The sequence below is a fragment of the Oncorhynchus clarkii genome, chromosome 26 (assembly GCF_045791955.1).
Source record: "Oncorhynchus clarkii lewisi isolate Uvic-CL-2024 chromosome 26, UVic_Ocla_1.0, whole genome shotgun sequence".
In the NCBI taxonomy this organism is placed as follows: domain Eukaryota; kingdom Metazoa; phylum Chordata; class Actinopteri; order Salmoniformes; family Salmonidae; genus Oncorhynchus; species Oncorhynchus clarkii.
Window position 1 is genome coordinate 13,148,151 of NC_092172.1, and position 23,925 is coordinate 13,172,075.

Here is a 23,925-nt window from a genome sequence, read left to right on the forward strand (position 1 = left end):
CCAGGGCCTCGACTTCTCTCTACTGTACCTTACAGTGCATAGACTTACTCATATGTGATGAATTAGAGCTGCTGGCTTGTGGAGAGCGGCCCCTCTGTGTAACACACACACACACACACACTGATAGCAGATGCTGTGCAGCTTTTGAATGGGGTGGAAGGTGGAGGAAATGAGGCCTGTGTTTTGGAATGGATGTTATTGTGTTTCCTCTTGGGGTTCTGTTTCTCTGTGTGTGTGTGTGTGTGTGTGTGTGTGTGTGTGTGTGTGTGTTCCTCTCCCCACTAGGAGATGAAAGCTCAGAACACACATAATACATTGAAGTCTCCCTGCCAAAAACCCCTATAGAGGAACTGACTGAGGACTCAATAACATAATACACTTATTTAATCTCTGTGCCAAAACCAGCCCAGAATCCTTGAAGACAACCTGATAACACAATTACGCCAAGAAGCGCAGCATCTGGATAGTGATGTTGTCTATAATAATATAGGCCTATGGTATTATATACGATAGTTATTACATCATGTAAAAAAGGGAGAGATAGAACACTATTGAAGTTTAAGTCAGTCACTGATATGGTACACAGCGGAAACCATATAGGAAAACGTAATCGGTTCTTATTGACCCTGCCAATGCGCATACAGGCACCAACATACACACTCAAAGTTATAGCAGAGGGGAAATTGTACATGGTTAAATGATTATCTCAATATAATATGAAACTGTTTCGCACCACTAACATCAAAGGCTGGTTTCAATCACGATGTGTGCATTTACGATGGGGGTGTGGAGTTTATTGTTCAAGATCGCTCAAACTAGGTCGGCACAATGTGTGTATCATAGAATCTTTGTCTCTGATAGTAGTTGACCCCTTTGCCACTTTGTGCTGCGTAATGTGAGCTTGGAGTGTGTGAGGCTTTGGGGGACGGGGCCAGAGAAGAGGGGTGGAGGCAGAGCCGAGCAGAGCAGAGGTTTGCTGCGTCTCACTTTCCATATGCCAGGAAGAGAGAGGAGCAATGTTCCTCTGTCGGTGTGCATCGCTAGCTCTGGGATATAAATAGCTGTCTTTGAGCAGGAGAGCTGCAGAGGGAGGGCCATGGCGCCAGGGCAGAGCTGAGTGCCAGGCAGCGTTCCCGGGTAGTGGAGAGAGGGCGGGAGGATGGCAGGAGGAGGGACCGGCTCCAGCCCAGCCCTCTGCACACACTCTGGTTTAAAACAATTTTAAAAATAACATTTAAAAAAGGATTATGGAGGAGAAAAATATTGAGAAACTCTTTACATATCATTTATTCATGGGCGCTCGGAAGCAACCTCTCCACATGCAGACGGGGAAGTGGATACTAAAGAGAATAGAGATAATCTAGTAGCATGGCTGCATGGAGATTCAGCAGGAGGGAACATTAACACCACTCCCTGCTAGCACACCACTCCCTGCATAACACTAGCACACCACTCCCTGCATAACATTAGCACACCACTCGCTGCATAACATTAGCACACCACTCGCTGCATAACATTAGCACACCACTCGCTGCATAACATTAGCACACCACTCGCTGCATAACATTAGCACACCACTCCCTGCATAACACTAGCACACCACTCCCTGCATAACATTAGCACACCACTCCCTGCATAACATTAGCACACCACTCCCTGCATAACACTAGCACACCACTCCCTACTAGCACACCACTCCCTGCATAACATTAGCACACCACTCCCTGCATAACACTAGCACACCACTCTCTGCATAACATTAGCACACCACTCCCTGCTAGCACACCACTCTGTGCATAACACTAGCACACCACTCCCTGCTAGCACACCACTCCCTGCATAACACTAGCACACCACTCCCTGCATAACACTAGCACACCACTCCCTGCATAACATTAGCACACCACTCCCTGTATAACATTAGCACACCAATCCCTGCATAACATTAGCACACCACTCTCTGCATAACATTAGCACACCACTCCCTGCATAACATTAGCACACCACTCCCTGCATAACACTAGCACACCACTCCCTGCATAACATTAGCACACCACTCCCTGCATAACATTAGCACACCACTCCCTGCATAACATTAGCACACCACTCCCTGCATAACACTAGCACACCACTCCCTGCTAGCACACCACTCCCTGCATAACACTAGCACACCACTCCCTGCATAACATTAGCACACCACTCCCTGCTAGCACACCACTCCCTGCATAACATTAGCACACCACTCCCTGCATAACATTAGCACACCACTCCCTGCATAACATTAGCACACCACTCCCTGCATAACATTAGCACACCACTCCCTTCATAACATTAGCACACCACTCCCTGCATAACATTAGCACACCACTCCCTGCATCACATTAGCACACCACTCTCTGCTAGCACACCACTCCCTGCATAACATTAGCACACCACTCCCTGCATCACATTAGCACACCACTCCCTGCTAGCACCCCATTCCCTGCATTACACTAGCACACCACTCCCTGCATTACACTAGCACACCACTCCCTACTAGCACACCACTCCCTGCATCACATTAGCACACCACTCCCTGCTAGCACCCCTCCCTGCTAGCACACCATTCCCTGCATCATACTAGCACACCACTCCCTGCTAGCACACCATTCCCTGCATCACATTAGCACACCACTCCCTGCTAGCACACCATTCCCTGTATCACATTAGCACACCACTCCCTGCTTGCACACCACTACATGCAGCACACTAGCACACCCCTCCCTGCTAGCACACCATTCCCTGCATCATACTAGCACACCACTCCCTGCTAGCACACCATTCCCTGCATCACACTAGCACACCATTCCCTGCTTGCACACCATTCCCTGCATCACATTAGCACACCACTCTCTGCATAACACTAGCACACCACTCTCTGCATAACACTAGCACACCACTCCCTGCATCACACTAGCACACCACTCCCTGCTAGCACACCAGTCCCTGCATTACACTAGCACACCACTCCCTGCTAGCACACCATTCCCTGCATCACACTAGCACACCACTCCCTGCAAGCACACCATTCCCTGCTATCACACTAGCACACCACTCCCTGCTATCACACCACTCCCTGCTATCACACTAGCACACCACTCCCTGCTATCACACCACTCCCTGCTATCACACCATTCCCTACATCACAGTAGCACACCATTCCCTGCTTACACACCATTCCCTGCATCACATTAGCACACCACTCTCTGCATCACACTAGCACACCACTCCCTGCATCACACTAGCACACCACTCCCTGCATCACACTAGCACACCACTCCCTGCATTACACTAGCACACCACTCCCTGCATTACACTAGCACACCACTCCCTGCATTACACTAGCACACCACTCCCTGCATCACACCGACACTGTGTAGTATGTATGTTGGGTAGGGCAGTAGGGCTGTTGTCCAGACGTGCCATATCCCTGAAGACATTCCTCAGCTGTTACCGGGTGTCATGAAGCAGAGATGTGTGTCTCCTGTCCCACAGTAAAATCAGTTTTGCTGGCATTGCACAAAATAGGAAAACCTATAATTCTCCCCATGTTTATTGTAATCGAGATGGATTAATGTTATTGACATCAAGACATTGGTTTCAATTAGGAATGTATTGTGTGTGAATAAGGGATTAGCTACTTAAAAACGTGCTTAGACTCGCTTCCGTAGGCCTGTCTTTCACCCACATTGACCACTATCTCTCTCACCCTATGGAGATGGCAATGAAACACCCTAAACTTACAGGGCAGAGAGTGGGTCTGGAGCAGGGGCATTATTCTGCACACTTCCTCACCTTTGAAACCAGAGTGCAGGTGTAATTGTTGAAAATGGGAAGCCTGATGTACTGCTAATGGGAGCATTGTGTGGCAGTGTGGAAATGTGTTTTCTGTGGAGACGAGTGACCAGGTGCTAATGTGTCTCTTTCCATCTCCCCCTCTATCTCTCTCGCTCTCTCCTTTGGCAGACGGTCGATGACGATGCGATGGAAGCGTGAATGAGGTTTGGCGTGGCGATAGCTGAACGATGCCCAAGGGTGGGGGTTCAAAAACCCCCCAGCTGGAAGACTTCCCACTCAACACTGACATGGTGGAGAAGCAGAGTGGGAAGAAGGTAAGAAACACACACATACTGACACACCACAAATCTACACATACACAAGCCCTTTACTGCTCTAGCTGCTGAGTCCTGCATCTAGGGGTCATGTCCTCATTACACAGTAAAAAGTCATTATGGACTTAATAAACAGCTCCATGGGAGTTGGCATTCAACTGGCTAAGAGCCCATTGTCGCTTTTTTTTGTGATTATTTCTTATGACTGAGGTCCCAATGTTGGGCGTGGGCTATGGTAACATTTCTACAGTGAAAGAAAACACTTGTTGAGAACACTTCAAATTCGTGAAGCACCGATATGACATTTTTGGCCAATATCCAATATTTTCCTTGGCAAAAAAACAGATATTTACAATTTTAGCGGCCTTTTTAAGTATTCTAGTACAGTTAAATAGTTAGCACACACACATGGACGCAACGGTCTAAGGCACTGCATCTCAGTGCATGAGGCGTCACTACAGTCCCTGGTTAAAATCCAGGCTGTATCACATCCGGCCATGATTGGGAGTCCTGTAAGGAGGCGCACAATTGGCCCAGCGTCGTCCGGGTTTGGCCGTCATTGTAAATAAGAATTTGTTCTTAACTGACTTGCCTAGTTAAATAAAAGTCACACACACACCACACTGACCAAAAAGTTATTTTATTGGAATTTACGTTTGTCCCCATTACCTGTAAAACATAATTAAAACCTATTACTTTCTTTTAGTTTCTGTGCTGTTTCGTTGTTCATTTGTTCAGTCGTTTCATTCCCAATCAGGATTTCTCATACTATGGAATGCTGTTTGGGTCTTTGCGTGTCAAAAAACACTACTTGACATGTCAAATAAGTGTGTTGACCAGTCAGGACCTGAATATACATTTTTCACGTAGTTATTGCACATTGATTACACTATCACTCGTATTTCATATGTCACAAAGATGAATCGATATGTATGCTATGATGCTGGTAAAGTTGTCTCGCACACCTACAGTGCTGGTCATTTTAAAAAAAGATAGCTAGCTCATGGATGCAAACAATGTTCTTCCCCTAAAATATAGCAAAACAATCTGTTTCAGTGGCTATAGTTAGCTAGCTAACTATATTGATGGGGGTCATCATTTAAAATAACCATAATTAATAAAGACATTTCTTATTTGATTAATGGTGGTCGGACCCATCTATGTGAAGCTAGCTACAATAAGGATTAGCCACAATAGTGGACTTTGCGGTTAGACCTCAAAATAAAAGTATGTCATTGACAGTGATGCAAATTAATACAAATAGTATAATTATGCCATAATGGAATAGATCATGTTAAACGAGGTTGAAACGTTGTTATATAAAATCAACAAAAGACAATTTGTTAATTTGACAAATGTGTTGAAATCACACTGGATGTATTAGACTTAAGAATTGCATTGGGGGCTTACTTATTTCACTGTACAGTCTTACCTATGGATTGTGGCTCAATGACATGGGGTATCAGTCTACTCAGTGACACCCAGAGAACATTAGCGTCGTATCTCTTATTATGGGACTCTAAAACAACTGTGAATTGAGCCACATTTATTGTCAACCTATATGTATTGAACACTATGCCTGAGGAAAAACAATATCTTGGGTATTGAGTAGACTGATACCCCATTTCATTGATCCCCAATCCTTAGGTAAAGCTGTACAGTGCAATATGAATGTGAATACACACAATAGGCTGACTGGGGAGGTGATGTCACACAGTCACAGTCTCGTGATAAGAGCTACAATGCTAATATTTGCGTAAACTCTATAAACAATTGTGTTCTGTGGGTGTTTCCGAGTAGACTGATACCCCATTGCATTGCTTCACATTCCAACCTTGTTTAACATTATCTAGTCTAAATATGGCATGATTCCACCAATTGTAACCTTCTGCATCACTTTCAAAGAATTACTTTTATTTTGAAGACAAACCGCAAATTCCACTATTGTGCCTGATCCTTATTGTGGCTAGCTTCACAACACGTAACCTGGTCTGGTCGAACGTCACTAGCAAGAAGAAGCTAGCTGGTTGCTTATAACGTTAGCTTTGGGCAACAAAGCTAAGTAGCTGACTAGGTATTTATTTTCATGAACTGAAGTTCAATTTCAATAGGTTAACAGCAAGTGGCTACCTAGCTAATATTTACTCACAAGGATTCCTAAATCATTGCTAAGAATAATGAAAATGATTGCAGTTTCTACTGATTGTTTTCAGGCTGGTTGTATTGGTGCTAGCTTGGTACCAAGCTAAAGCTAGCTACCTCAGAAGTTGCGGTCGAACAAAAAAATGCTTCATTACCAACGTGGTATTGTAAACACATCATTCGTGGCCGGTGTTTGCTTGTTTGCATACTTTTTTGTACATCTTTGACAGTGCTACTGATAGTAGTGGTGGCGCTTGGCTTGCACATGCAAATTCAGAACACACAACATTCTATAATAGAACTGTGTTATTTTAAGTGTCAAAATAAAAGCGTATTTAACGTGTCATAGTGTTATCTTTTTTGACAGGCAAAGACCCAAACGACGTTCCATATTATGTCGTGAAGCTAATAGCAGCGATGCTATTGCTGTGGAACTCCGGTAGGGAAACGTGACCAGTCGGCGAAAGCCAACATCACCCACGACAGAGAATGGTTGATTGTCAAGGGCAATGAATAACGTTATCTTGCCGTTAATGGATTTCGCCTTTGAGTTGTCTCGCTGAAATGTTCTTACTCTTTCAAATGACTGCTTGACTTTTTGACTGCTCAATCCACACAGCAGACATTGTGGGCCAGGTTAGGAATGCTGTGTTGCAGTGTAGCGCTACATTTTACGTGGCGTCATTACGTCACATACGCCTACGTTATATAGGTATGAATGGTAGCTTTGACATCGTTTTCTTAAATCGGCGTTAAACTAAACCGATACCGACGTTGGCATTTTTAGCTAATACTGGCCGAATCAAATACAATTTTATTGGTCACATACACATGGTTAGCATATGTTAATGCGAGTGTAGCGAAATGCTTGTGCTTCTAGTTCCAACAGTGCAGTAATATCTAACAAGTAATCTAAAAATTCCCCAACAACTACCTAATACACTCAAATCTAAAGGGGTGAATGAGAATATGTACATATAATTATATGGATGAGCGATGGCTATGCGGCATAGGCAAGGTGCAGTAGATGGTATAAAATACAGTATATACATGTGATGTAAGATATGTAAACTTTTATTAAAGTGGCATTATTTAAAGTGCCATTGTTTAAAGTGACTAGTGATCCATTTATTAAAGTGTCCAGTGATTGGGTCTCAGTGTAGACAGCAGCGTCACTGAGTTAGTGATGGCTATTTAACAGTCTGGTGGCCTTGAGATAGAAGCTGTTTTTCAGTCTCTCGGTCCCAGCTTTGATGCACCTGTACTGACCTCGCCTTCTGGATGATAGCGGTGTGAACAAGCAGTGGCTCGGGTGGTTGTTGTCCTTGATGATCTTTTTGGCCTTCCTGTGACATCAGGTGCTGTAGGTGTCATGGAGGGATGGTAGTTTGCCCCCGGTGATGCGTTGTGCAGACCACACCACCCTCTGGAGAGCCTTACGGTTGTGAGCAGTTGCTGTACCAGGCTGTGATACAGCCCGACAGGATGCTCTCAATTGCGCATCTGTAAAAGTTTGTGGGATTTAGGTGACAAGCCAAATTTCTTCAGCCTCCTGAGGTTGAAGAGGCGCTGTTGCGCCTTCTTCACCAAACTGTCTGTGGAACTTAAAACTTTCCACCTTCTCCACTGCTGTCCAGTCAATGTGGATAGGGGGGTGCTCCCTCTGCTGTTTCCTGAAGTCCACGATCATCTCCTTTGTTTTGTTGACGTTGAGAGGTTATTTTCCTGACACCTGACTCCGAGTGCCCTCACCTCCTCCCTGTAGGCTGTCTCGTCGTTGTTGGTGATCAAGCTGTTGTGTTTTCTGCAAACTTGATGATTCCGATATGTTCACTGATATATTTTGCATCCCCACTTAAAATACAAGTTGGCAAAATGCACTATGTCAAACAGTTGTTATTTTGTTTTTTTACCGACGTGAATTATTGCAACACTTGCAACGTATACACGTGTCCCGCTCTCTGAAACGTTCCTTGCTACTGTATTGAATGCACTATGAATACCATCATACAACCCTACCCTTTAAATACAGACATGCTTTCTGTGTTTCTAGATGTAGCCTAGAGCCAGGGAAATGGCTGTATGTAGTGTTGCATCAGCTTAATGACTCATGATATAGCAAGGTTATGTGCTTTAGCCAGCCAGCTATATATGACTCATCTGAGTAGGTAGTCCAGGTTTTATCTATGAAGTAATCTTCTTTATTTTTGGCCAATGAAGTGGAGGCTGCTGGCACTGTGTGGCAAATGTAGATCCTCATGCATCAAACACAGCATTACGTTCCTGGGCAGGCAGGCCACGGCATTCTGCTGCAGTCAGCCTGACACTGAGACACTCAGACAAAACATGAGAGATTAGTTCCTAGAGATGTTCTCCCTAGGTTCTATGTTAGACCACTGAACATCATTTCCCAGAAGTGGATTCTAATGAACGGAGCTGTTAATTAGATGTGAGCAGAGTTGTAATGGTAACGTAATAACAGGTGTCATTTCCTGTGTTATTGTTTCTCAACATGGTTGTGATACTAGGGATTAGGGAGACATTTCAGTGGGGTTTTCCCCTAGGTAGTGTGGAGAGCTGTCCCTTTAAATGGCAGCTAAAGCCAGCTTGTGTTTTTGTGGACGTGTTGCCAGCATGGACAGCCACAGTGGGCTTAGACGCAGAATGATGATGTCATGGTAATCAATGGGGCAGCAGCAGCAACCCAGAGGTGCAGCTTTACGCGCGTCTGCTATGTACAGCCTTCCGCACCGAATTGCATCAGACTCTGGGAGGGAGAGGAGGAGCAAGAGCATTGCTAGGAGACCAGTAAACATGGTCTCTCATGAAGGCAGCCTTGAAGCAGTGGCTCACAGCTGTCTTTTTAATTCGGCTCTCTTTTCTCCGCGTGTTGCAGCAAGACTTGCTCTGCCTAGCGCTAACGCCTCTGTCTGTCTTGACATGTTGTTTTGTGTGTGCCTGTGTCAGCTGTCTGTATACTGTGTACTGTCTTTCTGTTTGGAAATTCCTCCTACATGTAGACCGACAAATAATGTGTCTCGTTCCCTCCCTCCCTCTCGCTGGTGTACAGAGTTACTGCTAAGCCTAGCTCTAAGCAGCAGAAAGAGCTTGCTGTGTGTCTACACTGTACTGTAAGGGTGACATCATAGTCTCATGACTGTAGGAGTGCTGGGGGCTGGGACTTGCCAGGGCGGGCTGCAGAGCGAGCCACTGTACAGCAGTGGGAACTAGCCTGAGAAAGAGAGAGCGTTCTGCTGCTACATTCCACCTCTTATCTGATCGGATTCTGCGTCTCCGCTCTGTGGTAAACAGCCACCTACACAGAGCTCTTTAATTAGCCTTCCTTACCACAGACGGCACCCGGCCGACAACCCAGCTGCTCTGGCCCTCTAAATCTAGCGTTTAGAAAAAGAGGCATTACATAAGGTTTTATTTATTTGTTTTATAATCGTTTGCGATGTTTTTAATTATAGCAATCATTCAAATCTGGGTTCACAGAGTTCTACTACAAACTAAAACCATCAGGTTGCAGTTAATAGCCTGGTATTTGAATATATAAGCAGTATATTGTATAGAAGAGAGATATTTTCCTGTCTTTGGAACACTACACTAAAATCCTTGCTCCTTTTTCTTATGAAGTGTTAGATCTCCCTGCTCCTTAGAGCTAAATGTGAGGAGGGTGTTTTGTGTGAGAGCCGAGCAGACAGGCCCCGATCAGAGCTGCTGCATGCCCCTTTAACAGCAGTCTTTTGGGCCAGGCAGGCCGAGGGAGAGGCAGCGCTGTACTGTGCTGTATAGACAGAACGTCAGCCGGAGGGAGCCGTTGGTGCCGGAGCAGGCCGCTTGCTGGCGGGGGGGCGGGAGCTTCTGATGGGTTCCAGTTGCCGTGGACCACAGACCCCGGGGGTGTTACCGCTCCTTCCATCTCTCTCTTTCCATTTGGGACTGTCTGCCTCTGCTCTCTGCTGCCGGAACACCGAGAGGAAATTCCATGGAAAAGTCACGCTCTGCAAATCCCCTAATCGCTGGAAGTCTCTAGACGCTGCAGTGTAAAGCTTTGGGAAACACAGCTGCCGCCTGCCTGTCTCTTTGTGTCCCTCAGTCAATGTGTCCTGGCCTGGATGGCCTGTGTCCCTCTGTCTCTGTCTGTTCAGGCTCTGTCTTTTCCCAAATGCTAAGGGAAGTCTCCAACGTTAGGCCAAAGCTTGGCACTCGTCTAGAGGAAGTTCTAGAAATATCCTTCCACATCAGCCCTTTCATTTTAATCTACAGTTTTAGTAGCTAGTAGTGTACCCCATAAATGATCATCTGTGTGTCTTTACTGTTATAGCTGTGCAATATGGTGTTCATATTTTCTTTTTTTATTTGCCAGGATAAAGTATTGTCAAACAAGACTCCTAAATTGGACCGCAGCGATGGCGTCAAAGAGATGAAAGAGAAGGCATCCAAGAGGAAGCTTCCCTTCACTGTTGGAGCCAATGGAGACCAGAAAGATTCTGACTCAGGTAAGACTGGAGGGGGAGGGGATGTTACATCACTTCCTCAGCCTGGCAGTGCATGCTGGAAGAATTAAATGAAATTACATTTAGTTTTTTTGTAGAGTTTTTTTTTTAACCTTCATTTAACTAGGCAAGTCAGTTAACTTCTCTGGGATATGTGGGACAATAGCGTCCCACCTCGCCAACAGCCAGTGAAATTGCAGGGCGCCAAATTCAAAACAACAGAAATACCATAATTAAAATTCCTCAAACATACAGGTATTTTATGCCATTTTAAAGATAAACTTCTTGTAAATCCAGCCACAGTGTCTGATTTCAAAGAGGCTTTACGGCGAAAGCACACCAAACGATTATGTTAGGTCAGCACCTAGTCACAGAAAACCATACAGCCATTTTCCAGCCAAGGAGAGGGCTCACAAACATCAGAAATAGCGATTAAATTAATCACTAACCTTTGATCTTCATCAGATGGCACTCACAGGACTTCATATTACACAATATATGTGTGTTTTGTTCGATAAAGTTAATCTTTGTCCAAAAACCTCATTTTAAATTGGTGTGTTATGATCAGAAATGCATTGTCTCAAACAAACATCTGGGGAAAGTGCAGAGAGCCACATCAAATTACAGAAATACTCATAATAAACATTGATAAAAGATACAGGTGTTATACATGGAAATATAGATAAACTTCTCCTCAATGCAACCGCTGTGTCAGATTTCAAAATGGCTTTACGGCGAAAGCACACCTTGCGATTATGTTAGGTCAGCGTTAGTCACAGAAAAACATCCAGCCATTTTCCAAAGAAGGAGAGGTGTCAGAAATAGCGTTATAAATATTCACTTACCTTTGATGATCTTGACAGGAACGAACTCCCAGGAATACCAGTTCCACAATAAATGTTTGTTTTGTTCGATAAAGTCTCCTTTTTGTTTGCGCATTTAGCCCAGTATTCCAAATGCATATAATAATTTGTTCAGACGTTGAAACATGTCAAACGATGCATAGAATCAATCTTTAGGATGTTTTTAGCATAAATCTTCAATAATGTTCCAACCGGATAATTCCTTTGTCTTTAGAAATGCAATGGAACGCAGCTACCTCTCACAGGCACACGCGTGATCAGCTCATGCCACTCTGCCAGACCTCTGTCTCAAACAGCTCTCTTTCTCTCCCCCTTCATAGTAGAAGCCTCAAACAAGGTCCTAAAGACTGTTGACATCTAGTGGAAGCCTTAGGAAGTGCAATAAGACCCCATAGACACTGTATATTCGATAGGCAATGACTTGAAAAACTACAAACCTCAGATTTCCCACTTCCTGGTTGGATTTTTTCTCAGGTTTTTGCCTGCCATAGAAGTTCTGTTATACTCACAGACATCATTCAAACAGTTTTTAGAAACTTCAGAGTGTTTTCTATTCAAATATAATTATATGCATATTCTATCTTTTGGGCCTGAGTAGCAGATAGTTTACTCTGGGCACCTTTTTATCCAAGCTACTCAATACTGCCCCCCAGTCCCAAAGAAGTTTAGAACAAATTGTTATTTACAATGACGGCCTAGGAACAGTGGGTTAACCTCTCTGGGATATGTGGGACGGTAGCGTCCCACCTGGCCAAAAGCCAGTGAAAATGCAGAGCGCACAATTCAAATAAATGACTATAAAAATCAAACATTCATGAAATCACACATGCAAGATAGCAAATTAAAGCTACACTTGTTGTGAATCCAGCCAAAATGTCAGATTTCAAAAAGGCTTTTCGGCGAAAGCAAACGATGCTATTATCTGAGGATAGCACCATATAAACAGAGAAGCCTATTTCAACCCTGCAGGCGTAACACAAAACGCAGAAATAAAAATATAATTCATGCCTTTGACGAGCTTCTTTTGTCGGCACTCCAATATGTCCCATAAACATCACAAATTGTCCTTTTGTTCGATTCATTCTGTCTATATATATCCAAAATGTCCATTTATTTGGCGCGTTTGATTCAGAAAAACACTGGTTCCAACTTGAGCATCATAACTACAAAATATCTCAAAAGTTACCGGTAAACTTTGCCAAAACATTTCAAACTACTTTTCTAATACAACTTTAGGTATTTTTGTACGTAAATAATCAATAAAATTGAAGACGTGATGCCCTGTGTTCAATACAGGAGTAAAACTGTAGCATGCTTTCTGGTAACGCGCCTCTATCTAACAGTACACTTCAAGTGACCCTCTTTCAAGATGGCCGTACTTCTTCATTACACAAAGGAAAATCCTCAACCATTTTCTAAAGACTGGAAGCGATAGGAACTGCAAGAAGGTCCTTTAGAAATCTGGATTCCCAATGAAAACCCATTGAAAGAGTGACCTCAACAAACAAAAAAATCTGAGTGGTTTGTCCTCGGGATTTCGCCAGCTAAATAAGTTCTGTTATACTCACAGACATGATTCAAACAGTTTTAGTAACGTTTGTTTTCTATCCAAATCTACTAATAATATGCGTATCTTATCTTCTGGGGATGAGTAGCAGGCAGTTGAATTTGGGCATGCATTTCATCCGGAAGTGAAAATTCTGCCCCCTGTCACCAAGAAGTTAACTGCCTTGTTCAGGGGCAGAACGACATATTTTTACCTTGTCAGCTCAGGGATTTGATCTAGCAACCTTTCAGTTACTGCCCCAACGCTCTAACCCACTACCTGCCGCCCCTATATGTACATACACATATTTAGCAGATGTTACTGCGAGTGTAGCGTAATGCTTGTGTTCCCTAGCTCCAACAGTTAGGTAATATCTAACAATACACAACAATACACAGAAATCTAAAAAGTTAAAGAATGAAATTAAGAAATATAGAAATATTAGGAGGAGCGATGTCGGAGTCCAGAGTATAAATATGTGTGTGTGAGTGGATGGGATAGGCCTTGACTAGAATACAGGATATACATATGAAGAGGGTAAAACCGTATGTAAACATTACTTAAAGTGACCAGTGTTCCATGACTATGTACATAGGGCAGAAGCCTCTTAGGGGCATGGTAGCCTAACCGGGTGGTAGCCGTCTAGTGACAGTGACTAAAGTTCAGGGCAGGGTACTGGGCGGTGGCCAGCTAGTGGTGACTATTTAACAGCCTGATGACCTTGATAAAGAAGCGGTTTTCAGTCTCTCGGTCCCAGCTTTGATGCACCTGTAATGGCCTCGCCTTCTGGATGATAGCGGGGTGAACAGGCCGTGGGCCCGGGTGGCTGAGGTCCTTGGCATTCCTGTGACACTGGGTTTTGTAGATGTGTGCCCCAGGTGATGCGTTGGGCTGACCACACCTCCCTCTGGAGAGCCCTGCGGTTGAGGACGGTGCAGTTGCAGTACCAGGCGGTGATACAACCCGACAGGATGCTCTCAATGGTGCATTTGTAAAAGTTTGAGGGTCTTCTGTGCCAAGCTAAATTTCTTCAGCCTCCTGAGTTTGAAGAGGCGTGATGGTTAAGCTCCTGCAGGCTGTTATTTTATAACCTCAAAGAAAACCTCAAAGAAGGCTGTGTGTTTTGGTTAGCCTTGGTTTAACTTGGTTCAACTGTCCATCATTGGGAAAAATAGAAAAAGGCCACACGGAACATGGGCCAATTAAGTGAGGATTTGTCAATCACGAGGGCCTGAAAAGGTTTTGGGTGAGACACTCTCTTGTGTTATTCTTTAATAAGAGAGAAAGGGGGAACTACTGTTCCAGCTTGTTTGGCTTGAGCTTTGAGGATCTTGAAATGATTTGTTGATGATGGTCTGTGATAACACAGTAATGGAACCCACATCTGTGTGCTGGGTTATTGCGTTGGTTTGAAATGCTGCTGTGAACTTCAACTGTTATTTCTTTGGGTAATATGAAGTCCAAACCATTGTGTACATTTCTCTTTTTGTTTTAGTGATCTTTTTGCAGGAACATTTATTTTTTTATTAAAAAGGTATTTCTCTATTTTGAAGATATATTGAATATAGAACCTGTGTTCTCAGTGCAGCTTGAGTGACCAAATCAGGAGCGTAGTCAATTCCCCTGGTTAGTCACTACTATAGTGGCTTGGCTGTGTGTTTGCAGGTGGTAGTGACTCTGTAACCTGTTAGCAGGCTGTTGGCAGAGAAAGGTTGCCTCCCACCTCAGTATCTCCCCTCCCCCTGTCTAGAACAGTGCCCTGATTGTTTATTGTTATGCTACTGTTAGGGTGGAGTCTCTGCCTCTACAGGCTGGATGTCTGTCAGTCTCTCACATCAACTAGGCCATAATTCACTCGTTGGCTTTGCCTGCAATTGATACACTTTCGGGGTGCGTTTGTCTTCGTGTTCCCTGCCTGTTATCCTTCTGTGTCTTTTCCATCCACGTGTCTTAAACCTGGCTGTACAATGGAAACATTCATTAAATGGTTCATCCTTCAGTGTGTTAGTTTTGTCTCCATGTAGTGTGTGTGGTTTCACAGACACACTTCCCCTCTTCTGTTGTCTTGGCCTTGATAGCTAGTTCCTTTCATGCTGTGTTATTGTCTATACTAGAGGTCGACCAATTCATCGGCATGGACGATTAGTTAGGGCTGATTTCAAGTTTTCCTAGCAAGCGCTAATCTGCATTTTTGGACACCGATTACATTGCATTCCACGAGGAAACTGCGTGGCAGGCTGACCACCTGTTATGCGAGTGCAGCGTCAAAAAGACCTTGTGGCACTAATTATCTTCTCAAAAACAATCAATCTTCACATAATCACCAGTTAACTACACATGGTTGATGATATTACTAGGTTAACTAGCTTGCCCTGCGTTGCATATAATCAATGTGGTGCCTGTTAATTTATCATCAAATCACAGCCTACTTCAACTTTGCCAAACCGGGGGTGATTTAACAAAAGCACAACCGTTGCACGAATGTAAATAACCATAAACATCAATGTCTTTCTTTAAATCAATACACAGAAGTATATATTTTTAACCTGCATATTTAGTTAAAAGAAATTCATGTTTAACAGGCAATATTAAACTAGGGAAATTGTCACTTCTCTTGCGTTCATTGCACGCAGAGTCAGGGTGTATGCAACAGTTTGGGCAGTATGTATGCAACAGTATGACATAACATTGAAGGTTGTGCAATGTAACAGCAATATTTAGACTTAGGGATGCCACCCGTTCGATAAAATACGGAACAGTTCCGTATTTCACTGAAAGAAGAAACGTTTTGTTTTCGAAATGATAGTTTCTGGATTTAACCATATTAATGACCTAAGGCTTGTATTTCTGTGTTTATTATATTATAATTAAGTCTATGAGTTGATATTTGATAGAGCAGTCTGACTGAGCGGTGGTAGGCAGCAGCAGGCTCGTAAGCATTTATTCAAACTTTACTGCGTTTGCCAGCAGCTCTTAGCAATGCTTGATTCACAGCTCTGTTTATGACTTCAAGCCTATCAACTCCTGAGATTAGGCTGGCAATACTAAAGTGCCTAGAACATCCAATAGTCAAAGGTATAGGAAATACAAATGGTATCGAGAGAAATAGTCCTAAAATTCCTATAATAACTACAACCTAAAACTTAACTGGGAATATTGAAGACTCATGTTAAAAGGAACCACCAGCTTTCATATGTTCTGAGCAAGGAACTGAAACGTTAGCTTTTTCACATGGCTCATATTGTACTTTTACTTTCTTCTCCAACGCTGTGTTTTTGCATTATTTAAACCAAATTGAGCATGTTTCATTATTTATTTGAGACTAAATAGATTTTATTTACTTATTATATTAAGTTTTTAAAAAGTCTTCATTCAGTAGTTGTAATTGCCATTATTATTATTATTATTATTTTATATATATGTATATATACAGACACACACACACACATTTAAAAAGTTGGCTGATTAATCGGTATCTGCTTTTTTTGGTCCTCCAATAATCGGTATCGGTGTTGAAAAATCCTAGTCGGTCGACCTGTAGTCTATACCCAAAGGAATTTGTTAACCACTTTACAGCTGTCCCCTCCCCCTGACATTAATGTCTTTCTGATGATCCTGTATCTCCCCTTGATATGGTGAACTCTTTTTCTTTGGCCCGTCATTGTGGGGATAGAGTCTAGACTGTAGCCCAGTAGGCCCGTGTATGGAGGGGTTGTGTTCCCCTGGCCTGCTCCCTTGTGCCTGCAGAAAAGACCAGAGGTGGTCCTGCCACCCAGGTTCTGCTAGAGGAGTCTGGTCCGGCTGTGCTGCTGCAGGCCTCATGTCTGGTGGAGATGAATGTCAAGAGACCACAGAGGGATTCTGAACCCTGGGAAAAAAACGCCACAGGGATTCCAGTAGTGAACTTTGAGGATGTGGAGGAAAGTGCAGGCTGTACAGTCCTCTCCTAGTGGGCTGGGCTTCATATGACCCTCTGAAGGAGAGAGAGCTTCACATTTTTCCACCCTCCTCATCCTGAGTGGAAAAAAACAACACAGAGAACGAGTGATGAAACAGAAACCTCAATGACTGCATAGCTATTTTCTCTTTTGCCCTCCTCGCTCGGTCTCTCTATTGCTTTCTCTTTCTCAATCTGTCTGAGGGTATGGCAGTCAGTCCAGCGTGGCTCCACTTCTGCTCAGAAAAGGAACTACTTGTCTATTTTTTTCACTGTGCTGCGGGGCTGCTGGGAGAATACACCCCTGTGCTTCCAGGTCCTCGTTCTAGTGTGCTGATGGAGAGTTCAGACTGAGGCTGTGCTATGTACTCAGTGGTTTTGCATGGCGTCCGTAACACAAATTACCATAGTTGGCCTATGAGGTAATGTTTTGACACTATAGCTTGAGGCAGCTAAACAAAAAGATAGTGTTGAATTCGTAACATATTGGCTTTTAAGAAATGTACGGCGTGACTACTTTTGATTGTATTGTTCAGCTATGAACGATGTACAAGTCAGACCCTTCACATCTCCTTATTATTTGGCTAGTTTGGATGGAAACAGACCGAGGACACAGGGAAACTCGTCTAACGTGGACTAGGCTATGTACTTCACTTGAAATGCGGAATTCATGCTGTCGGTCATTTTCTTACCAGGGATTTGCTGCATTCTGCATTTGTGTGGTCTTTGCTCCGAACCCACAAGATGAGTGTTCCTACGGTGGTAGTTGTCTAGGACTAGTCAGTCCATAAATTGAAGTCAGTGTGTGTGGTGGAGCCTTATCTGAGTGCATAACATCCATTTGTATGGTTCTAACAGGGCACTCGATCTCTACTGGAAGTTTTCTCCCCAAGGCATCTGTTAGATGAACGATGTAGCTAATTGCAGTGATTTTGCTCTCATCTTGAACACACTGTTTTGACAGTTTGCAAGGCGTTCTTCTAGAGATGGTAGTTTGTGTAGCAGATCATTGTTGTACCCTGTATTGGTGTGGAGACCATCGGCAGGGCTTGCAGCGAGAGTGTAGGAGTCATGGCCAAGGCTCCTCAGCGAGGAGACTGCTCTGGATAAGGCTATGAGGAGTGGGAGGCGGATCAGAGACGGTGATGAGTGCAGATCAGCTGCTGCCAGGCTAGCACACGCATCATCTTCTTCACGATATGGCAGGAATACAGGATGCCTGTCTTATCAGCAGGTGCAGCAGGTGCTGCTTTCAGTAGGGATGGGGACGGGGGGGGCTGCTGGCTTGAGGTCTTCTCCCCCGCAGCCCAAATCAGCCCTGTCTGTCTGCTGCTCACCACCATTATTCAGATCCCTGGAGGGAGACATGTTTTTGTAATATTTCATCTCCCATCCTTTGGAAGATCCATGAATTATTCACTGTTACTTGACTTGAAATCAGATTTGGTCCAGGTTCAGTTGTTTTGGAGCTTGTCAGTCGCCACTAGGAATATTAGATAGGCTAGTAGTTGCACTCTGTCTAGACGTTCTGAAACGTTTCCATTGTTTCTCCAGACCATCTTTGACCCCTTGTGTACGGTACCCTACATCAGGATGGCCCAGTGTACATGGAGATAAGGAGGTCAAGCTGTAAGTGGCAGCTCTTTAGTAGGCCAACGTGGTGTGAGAGAAAGCCCTTCGGTTCTCTGCCGATCTGTCCCGCTCTCTGTCATTTTTACCACTGAAGACTGTTGTTCTGCACCGACACTTGCCTCTGCTCTCGTCATCGTAGCCAAGCATAAAACAAAGCAGTGACACAACATCCTGTGGCCACTTCCGGTCTCTTCTTCCGTCATTTCCTGTTTGCCGGCTGTGTCTGACTTGCTCTGCTTGACAACGGAGCTCTCTCTTCTCTCCCTGTCTTCTGAGTAGGAAGGAATTGCCTCTCACTATCCCACGCCATGACATTCTCCTGAAGAAGGTGATCTTCATACAGGAGCATGAATGTGTCTGGCTCCTGTGTGACTGGGCGGCGGTGGTTGTGGTGGTGTGTGGTAGTAAACATGCTTTGTTTTCAATCTCAGTCTAAGAAGGAAGACCGAGTTGTGGTGCCAATGTGTTTACACGTTGACCATGAGATCTCAGCCTGATCTCAGCATGAGATCTCAGTCGCCTGTGTCTTCACAGTTGATTCCCATGTTCTACGTAATATAACACAGGCCAGTCCTACGTACACATTGCAGTAAAGCAAACAGCTCAGCAGGTCTACCTCTAATAATAGAACATCACTCTCCCACGGGGCAGGAACCCCAACTGACAGAACTGGTCTGACTATATTCATAGCTGTCACTCAGAGAAAGACAGGATGTTAGCATGCATGATGTCCCAAGTCGAATGATAAAAAGATGAGCTTGTCATCGTCTTTGTTGTCCTATTGAATTTGGGGACACCAGAAACGGACTAGGCCTACCTGGTTCCTCTGGTTGGGCTGGTTCTGGTTTTGCCTGCCCCCACAGTGGGAAGCTGATAGCAACGTTTTCACAATAGGCTAACACAGTGGCGTCATGGGCCCATTGTAACTTGACTGTTGTCTTGCTGTGGGTCCCGCCCCTGGCCTAGGCTGGCGTTCTTGGGAACAGTGAGGTAGCTTGGTCTCCCTCCAACTTTCCCATCAGATCTCTCAAGTTAAAGGAAAAGTCAAATGCCACATCATCATGACGATGTAAAACGCATGATGTGGCAAGTGACACTTTGTTTCTTGAAAGTCCAATGTCTTGAGAACATATGCATGCATGCGTGGGAGATTGTGGGATTAGCCTAGTTGAAGTCACTTTGTATACATAGGCCTTTTGCCAGTGTATATACAGTCTAACATGTTTCTTAACTATTTCATTAGAAGTAGCAATGGATGTCTATGGGCTTACATTGCATTTTCAGATTCCTCTGTCTTAATTCCATCCTTGTAATCCATGTGGGATGTGTGTGAGGGTGATCCTGCTGTTTTGTTGTCTTTCCCGTCTTCCCACTGTATCTCATTTACATTGAAAATTAATCACACATGTTTGCGTGCCGCTTAGCCTACTCAATGCATGTCCAAATCTGGTAGAAAAAGCCATTGTAATTAGAGACTTGTATGTGGTTTGATAGCAGCCCTTTTCAAGTACTGGAGCAGGCTCATTACTGACTGGGGCCCACTGTAAAGGCTTGGAAAAGCAACTCTCAGCAACTTTCAGTCCTCAACATCCACCGCCTGAAACATCCACTGCTGTGGTTCATGCTGTTTAAGTCTGAATAAAAAGGAATGTGTCTAAATGGCTAATTCCTTTCAGGATGTGAGTGTGTATCAGGGGTGGGGGGGGGGGTACATTAGGCGTAAGTATTCACAGATGTTAGTGAAAGTTCATCAGCTCTGACTATGGGAAATCTCTGGAAAGGGTTTTGTGCCCGGAAGTGTGAGCAGCCATGTTTCCTACTCCTATTAATTCTGTTTGTGGCCTTGAGCAATCCACTGTGTTGAGAGCTACAGCGAGCAGGCTTGTAGGTCTCCCCTTTTGATTAGACAATGTGTGTTGTCTCCATAGACGCAGTTGAAGGCCAAATGTCATTTGTTTTTATTGACGGCAAAACGTTTTGGAAGGATCTTGTAGCTGGCACAGTTTGGACTTGTTCGAACATTGACGGAGCGTACCTCCAAATCGTCCAGCAGTTGCAAGTGTCGAGTGTTTATATATTCATGTGTCTCAATCGTAGAGTAAGACTGACATTGCTATGGAGATTTGATAATTCCTCATGACACTGAAAATAATTGATGGGGCGTGTCTTTGAGGAGCAGCTGCTTTTGTCCAGCAGCAAGTCGCCATTGTGGTGACCTTGACTCGGCCACATTGAAATGAACACCGGCCATTTTGTAATCACTGTCACTCTGCCAAGTCACACCCCCTGAGAGAGACAGAAACATCAGATGGTCAATAGTTGACCCCTCCCTCCCTCTGGGGCAGCTGGGTTTAAATGCCCACCACCATCCGCTGCCTCAGAAGATGGATGCGAGCTAAACTAGACTAGAGGTTGGTAGGGGTTTCACCTAGGGGGTTCCTTAGAACATCACCGAGGACACTTATCTGACCTGTTACCATGGAGATGTTGAATGAGCGTTATCAATGACTGTTGTGGTCAGAATTGAAATCACTTCAGTTTGACACGCTGAAGTAAAAGCCGATATAACCTGAGCAATTTGCTATCCTGTGTTTTGTATGTGTGTCTGTGCTACCCATAGGCCTCACATTGTCCGTTCCCCTCTCTCCTCACAGAAAAGCAAGGTCCGGAACGGAAGCGCATTAAAAAGGAGCCCACCAACACCAGGAAGTCAGGCCTGCCGTTTGGGATGGGCATGCCAGGGATCCGGGCCGGGTACCCCCTCTCTGAGCGGCAGCAGGTGGCTCTTCTCATGCAGATGACGGCTGAAGAGTCAGTCAACAGTCCAGGTGCGTGTTTGTCATGGATGCCACGTCTCTGAGGGTTCAGCGGGGGGTGGGATGGGGGGGGGTGCTGTGTCCCTGGTGCTTAGAGTCCCAGCCACACTTTTGCTCCATGCTTCATTAAAGAACAGACCACACTGCTTAATTAGAATTCAATTATACAAGATAACCCTCATCAATTTCCATTACTGCAGTGAAATGGACCTCTGCTGTCTTAATCCACTGTTCATTTCTGGGTCTGGCTGGTTGTGGGGAGATTTTTGGGCTCTAGAAGTTGGTATCACGTTCCTGTACGGTAAATTGTTGCTGCTTTGTTTTAGGATGTAGCGTTCAACCATGAGGGAAATGAAAGTAGTTTACCCCAGGGATGGAGTCTGAGGGGACCTAATGGTGCCATATCAGATCTGGTCCAAACCACACAATATCCAGACCCAGGCTTTTTCTTCATTTCATATCTGCTATCTGTATTTAGATGAATCGGATCTAGCGTTTCCTCTTCAAGTGCTGTACTTACGCTCTGTCTTAAAAACATTGCGATTAAAACGTTTGGGGAAACGGCGGCTTTAGTAGGCTATTTCCTCTTATTAAGTAATAGCGCTGATCTGTGTGTTGGTGATTATGTCGTGCTTCTGATTTGGGTTATATGTTTTCTGTTAGTATTATTTGGCGGGTTGCTACTGTTAAGACAAATTAATCTGTGCCTGAGTTTTGTTCCTTAAAGACAGAACCCAGATGAAGTGAGTTTCAAATGGCATTCAGGACCACGCTCTGCAAACTCAATAATGTACATGTGGTTAAGGCTTTGGTTTAATCCACTAAATGTGATGAAATGAACTTGAGCAATTGGGAGTCTTGGAGTTCTCCTCCTGATGTCTTGAGCAAGAGTGCCACCTACAGGCGATGGAGTTGTAACAGTTGTTTTTCAATGAAATATTCTGCACTGTTACATAATGGTACTACTGTAATATGTAGCCCTATGCTCATTTGGCTCATGTTTTTACTATAGAACTGAATCATGCCAATTCTATTAAAACTCTGTTTTTGTCCTGTTCTTGTAGACACAACACCAAAGCATCAGTCACAGTCAAGTCTGGGCCAGAAGGGAACGCCAAACTCTGCATCTAAAACCAAAGACAAAGTAAACAAGAGAAATGAGAGGGGCGAGACGAGGCTGCACCGGTCAGCCATCCGCGGAGAGGCACGCCGCATCAAGGAGCTCATCAGTGAGGGAGCGGACGTGAATGTAAAAGACTTCGCAGGTGAGTCGCTGCCCCTGCAGGCTGGTGGTCAACTTACTCTCTCTGCTCCTCCTCTCTCTTCTCTCTCTCTGCTCCTCCTCTCTCTTCTCTCTCTCTGCTCCTCCTCTCTCTCTCTCTCTGCTCCTCTCTCTCTCTCTGCTCTCTCTCTCTCTGCTCCTCCTCTCTCTCTCTCGCTCTCTGCTCCTCCTCTCTCTCTCTCTCTCTCTCTCTCTGCTCCTCCTCCTCTCTCTCTCTCTCTGCTCCTCCTCTCTCTCTCTCTGCTCCTCCTCTCTCCCTCTCTGCTCCTGCTCTCTCTCTCTCTGCTCCTCCTCTCTCGCTCTCTGCTCCTCCTCTCTCTCTCTCTGCTACTCCTCTCTCTCTGCTCCTCATCTCTCTTCTCTCTCTGTTCCTCCTCTCTCTCTCTGCTCCTCCTTCTCTCCTCCTCCATGCTCCTGCTTTTCACCTCATATCTCCATACTTCTGTATTTATGTAAATAGTTGCACGTTTCTTTGCTTCTCTAGCCATCTAAATTGTTCATAACTGGGTGCTATAATAATTTTGAATCCGACATTTGAAAAACTTTAGAGCCGTTATATAACTGTGTTTGGGATTCACAGGCTGGACTGCACTGCATGAAGCGTGCAACCGAGGCTACTACGACGTGGCCAAGCAGCTGCTGGCAGCCGGTGCAGAGGTCAACACCAAGGGCCTGGACGACGACACCCCTCTGCATGACGCATCAAACAACGGGCACTTCAAGGTAACTCCAGTGTTACGTTTGCGATTGCTCATGTAGAAAGCCAATTGCCGCGTTTAGGTCCGAGACCAATGTTTCAATGTTTTTGTTTCTTTGTAGGTGGTAAAGTTGCTTTTAAGGTATGGAGGGGACCCTCGACAAAGCAACAGAAGGGGTGAAACCGCGTTGAAGGTTGCGAACTCCCCAACGATGCTCAATCTGTTGCTTGGAAAAGGCACGTATACCTCCAGTGAGGAGAGCTCGTCAGGTGTGTGACATTTTATACCATGAGTAGCTCTGAACACCTTCACTCTGCCATTTGTTACTTGTATTTTAACTTCCTTGCTTTTCCTTT

General features: G+C 44.6%; 1 protein-coding gene across 5 annotated transcripts in view; it reads left to right on the top strand.

Moving 5' to 3' along the window:
- The window catches only part of LOC139385095 (ankyrin repeat domain-containing protein 11-like), a 134,965-nt gene that overhangs the window by 101,088 nt on the left and 9,952 nt on the right, over nucleotides 1–23,925 (top strand). For all 5 annotated transcript variants that reach the window (XM_071130149.1, XM_071130145.1, XM_071130146.1 and 2 more), the window contains 6 exons: nucleotides 4,006–4,151; nucleotides 10,666–10,798; nucleotides 21,428–21,601; nucleotides 22,654–22,854; nucleotides 23,452–23,594; nucleotides 23,691–23,838. In XM_071130149.1, coding sequence (XP_070986250.1) covers nucleotides 4,065–4,151; nucleotides 10,666–10,798; nucleotides 21,428–21,601; nucleotides 22,654–22,854; nucleotides 23,452–23,594; nucleotides 23,691–23,838 — 886 coding nt within the window. In that variant the 5' untranslated portion in view covers nucleotides 4,006–4,064. The remainder of the gene's footprint in view (nucleotides 1–4,005; nucleotides 4,152–10,665; nucleotides 10,799–21,427; nucleotides 21,602–22,653; nucleotides 22,855–23,451; nucleotides 23,595–23,690; nucleotides 23,839–23,925) is intronic.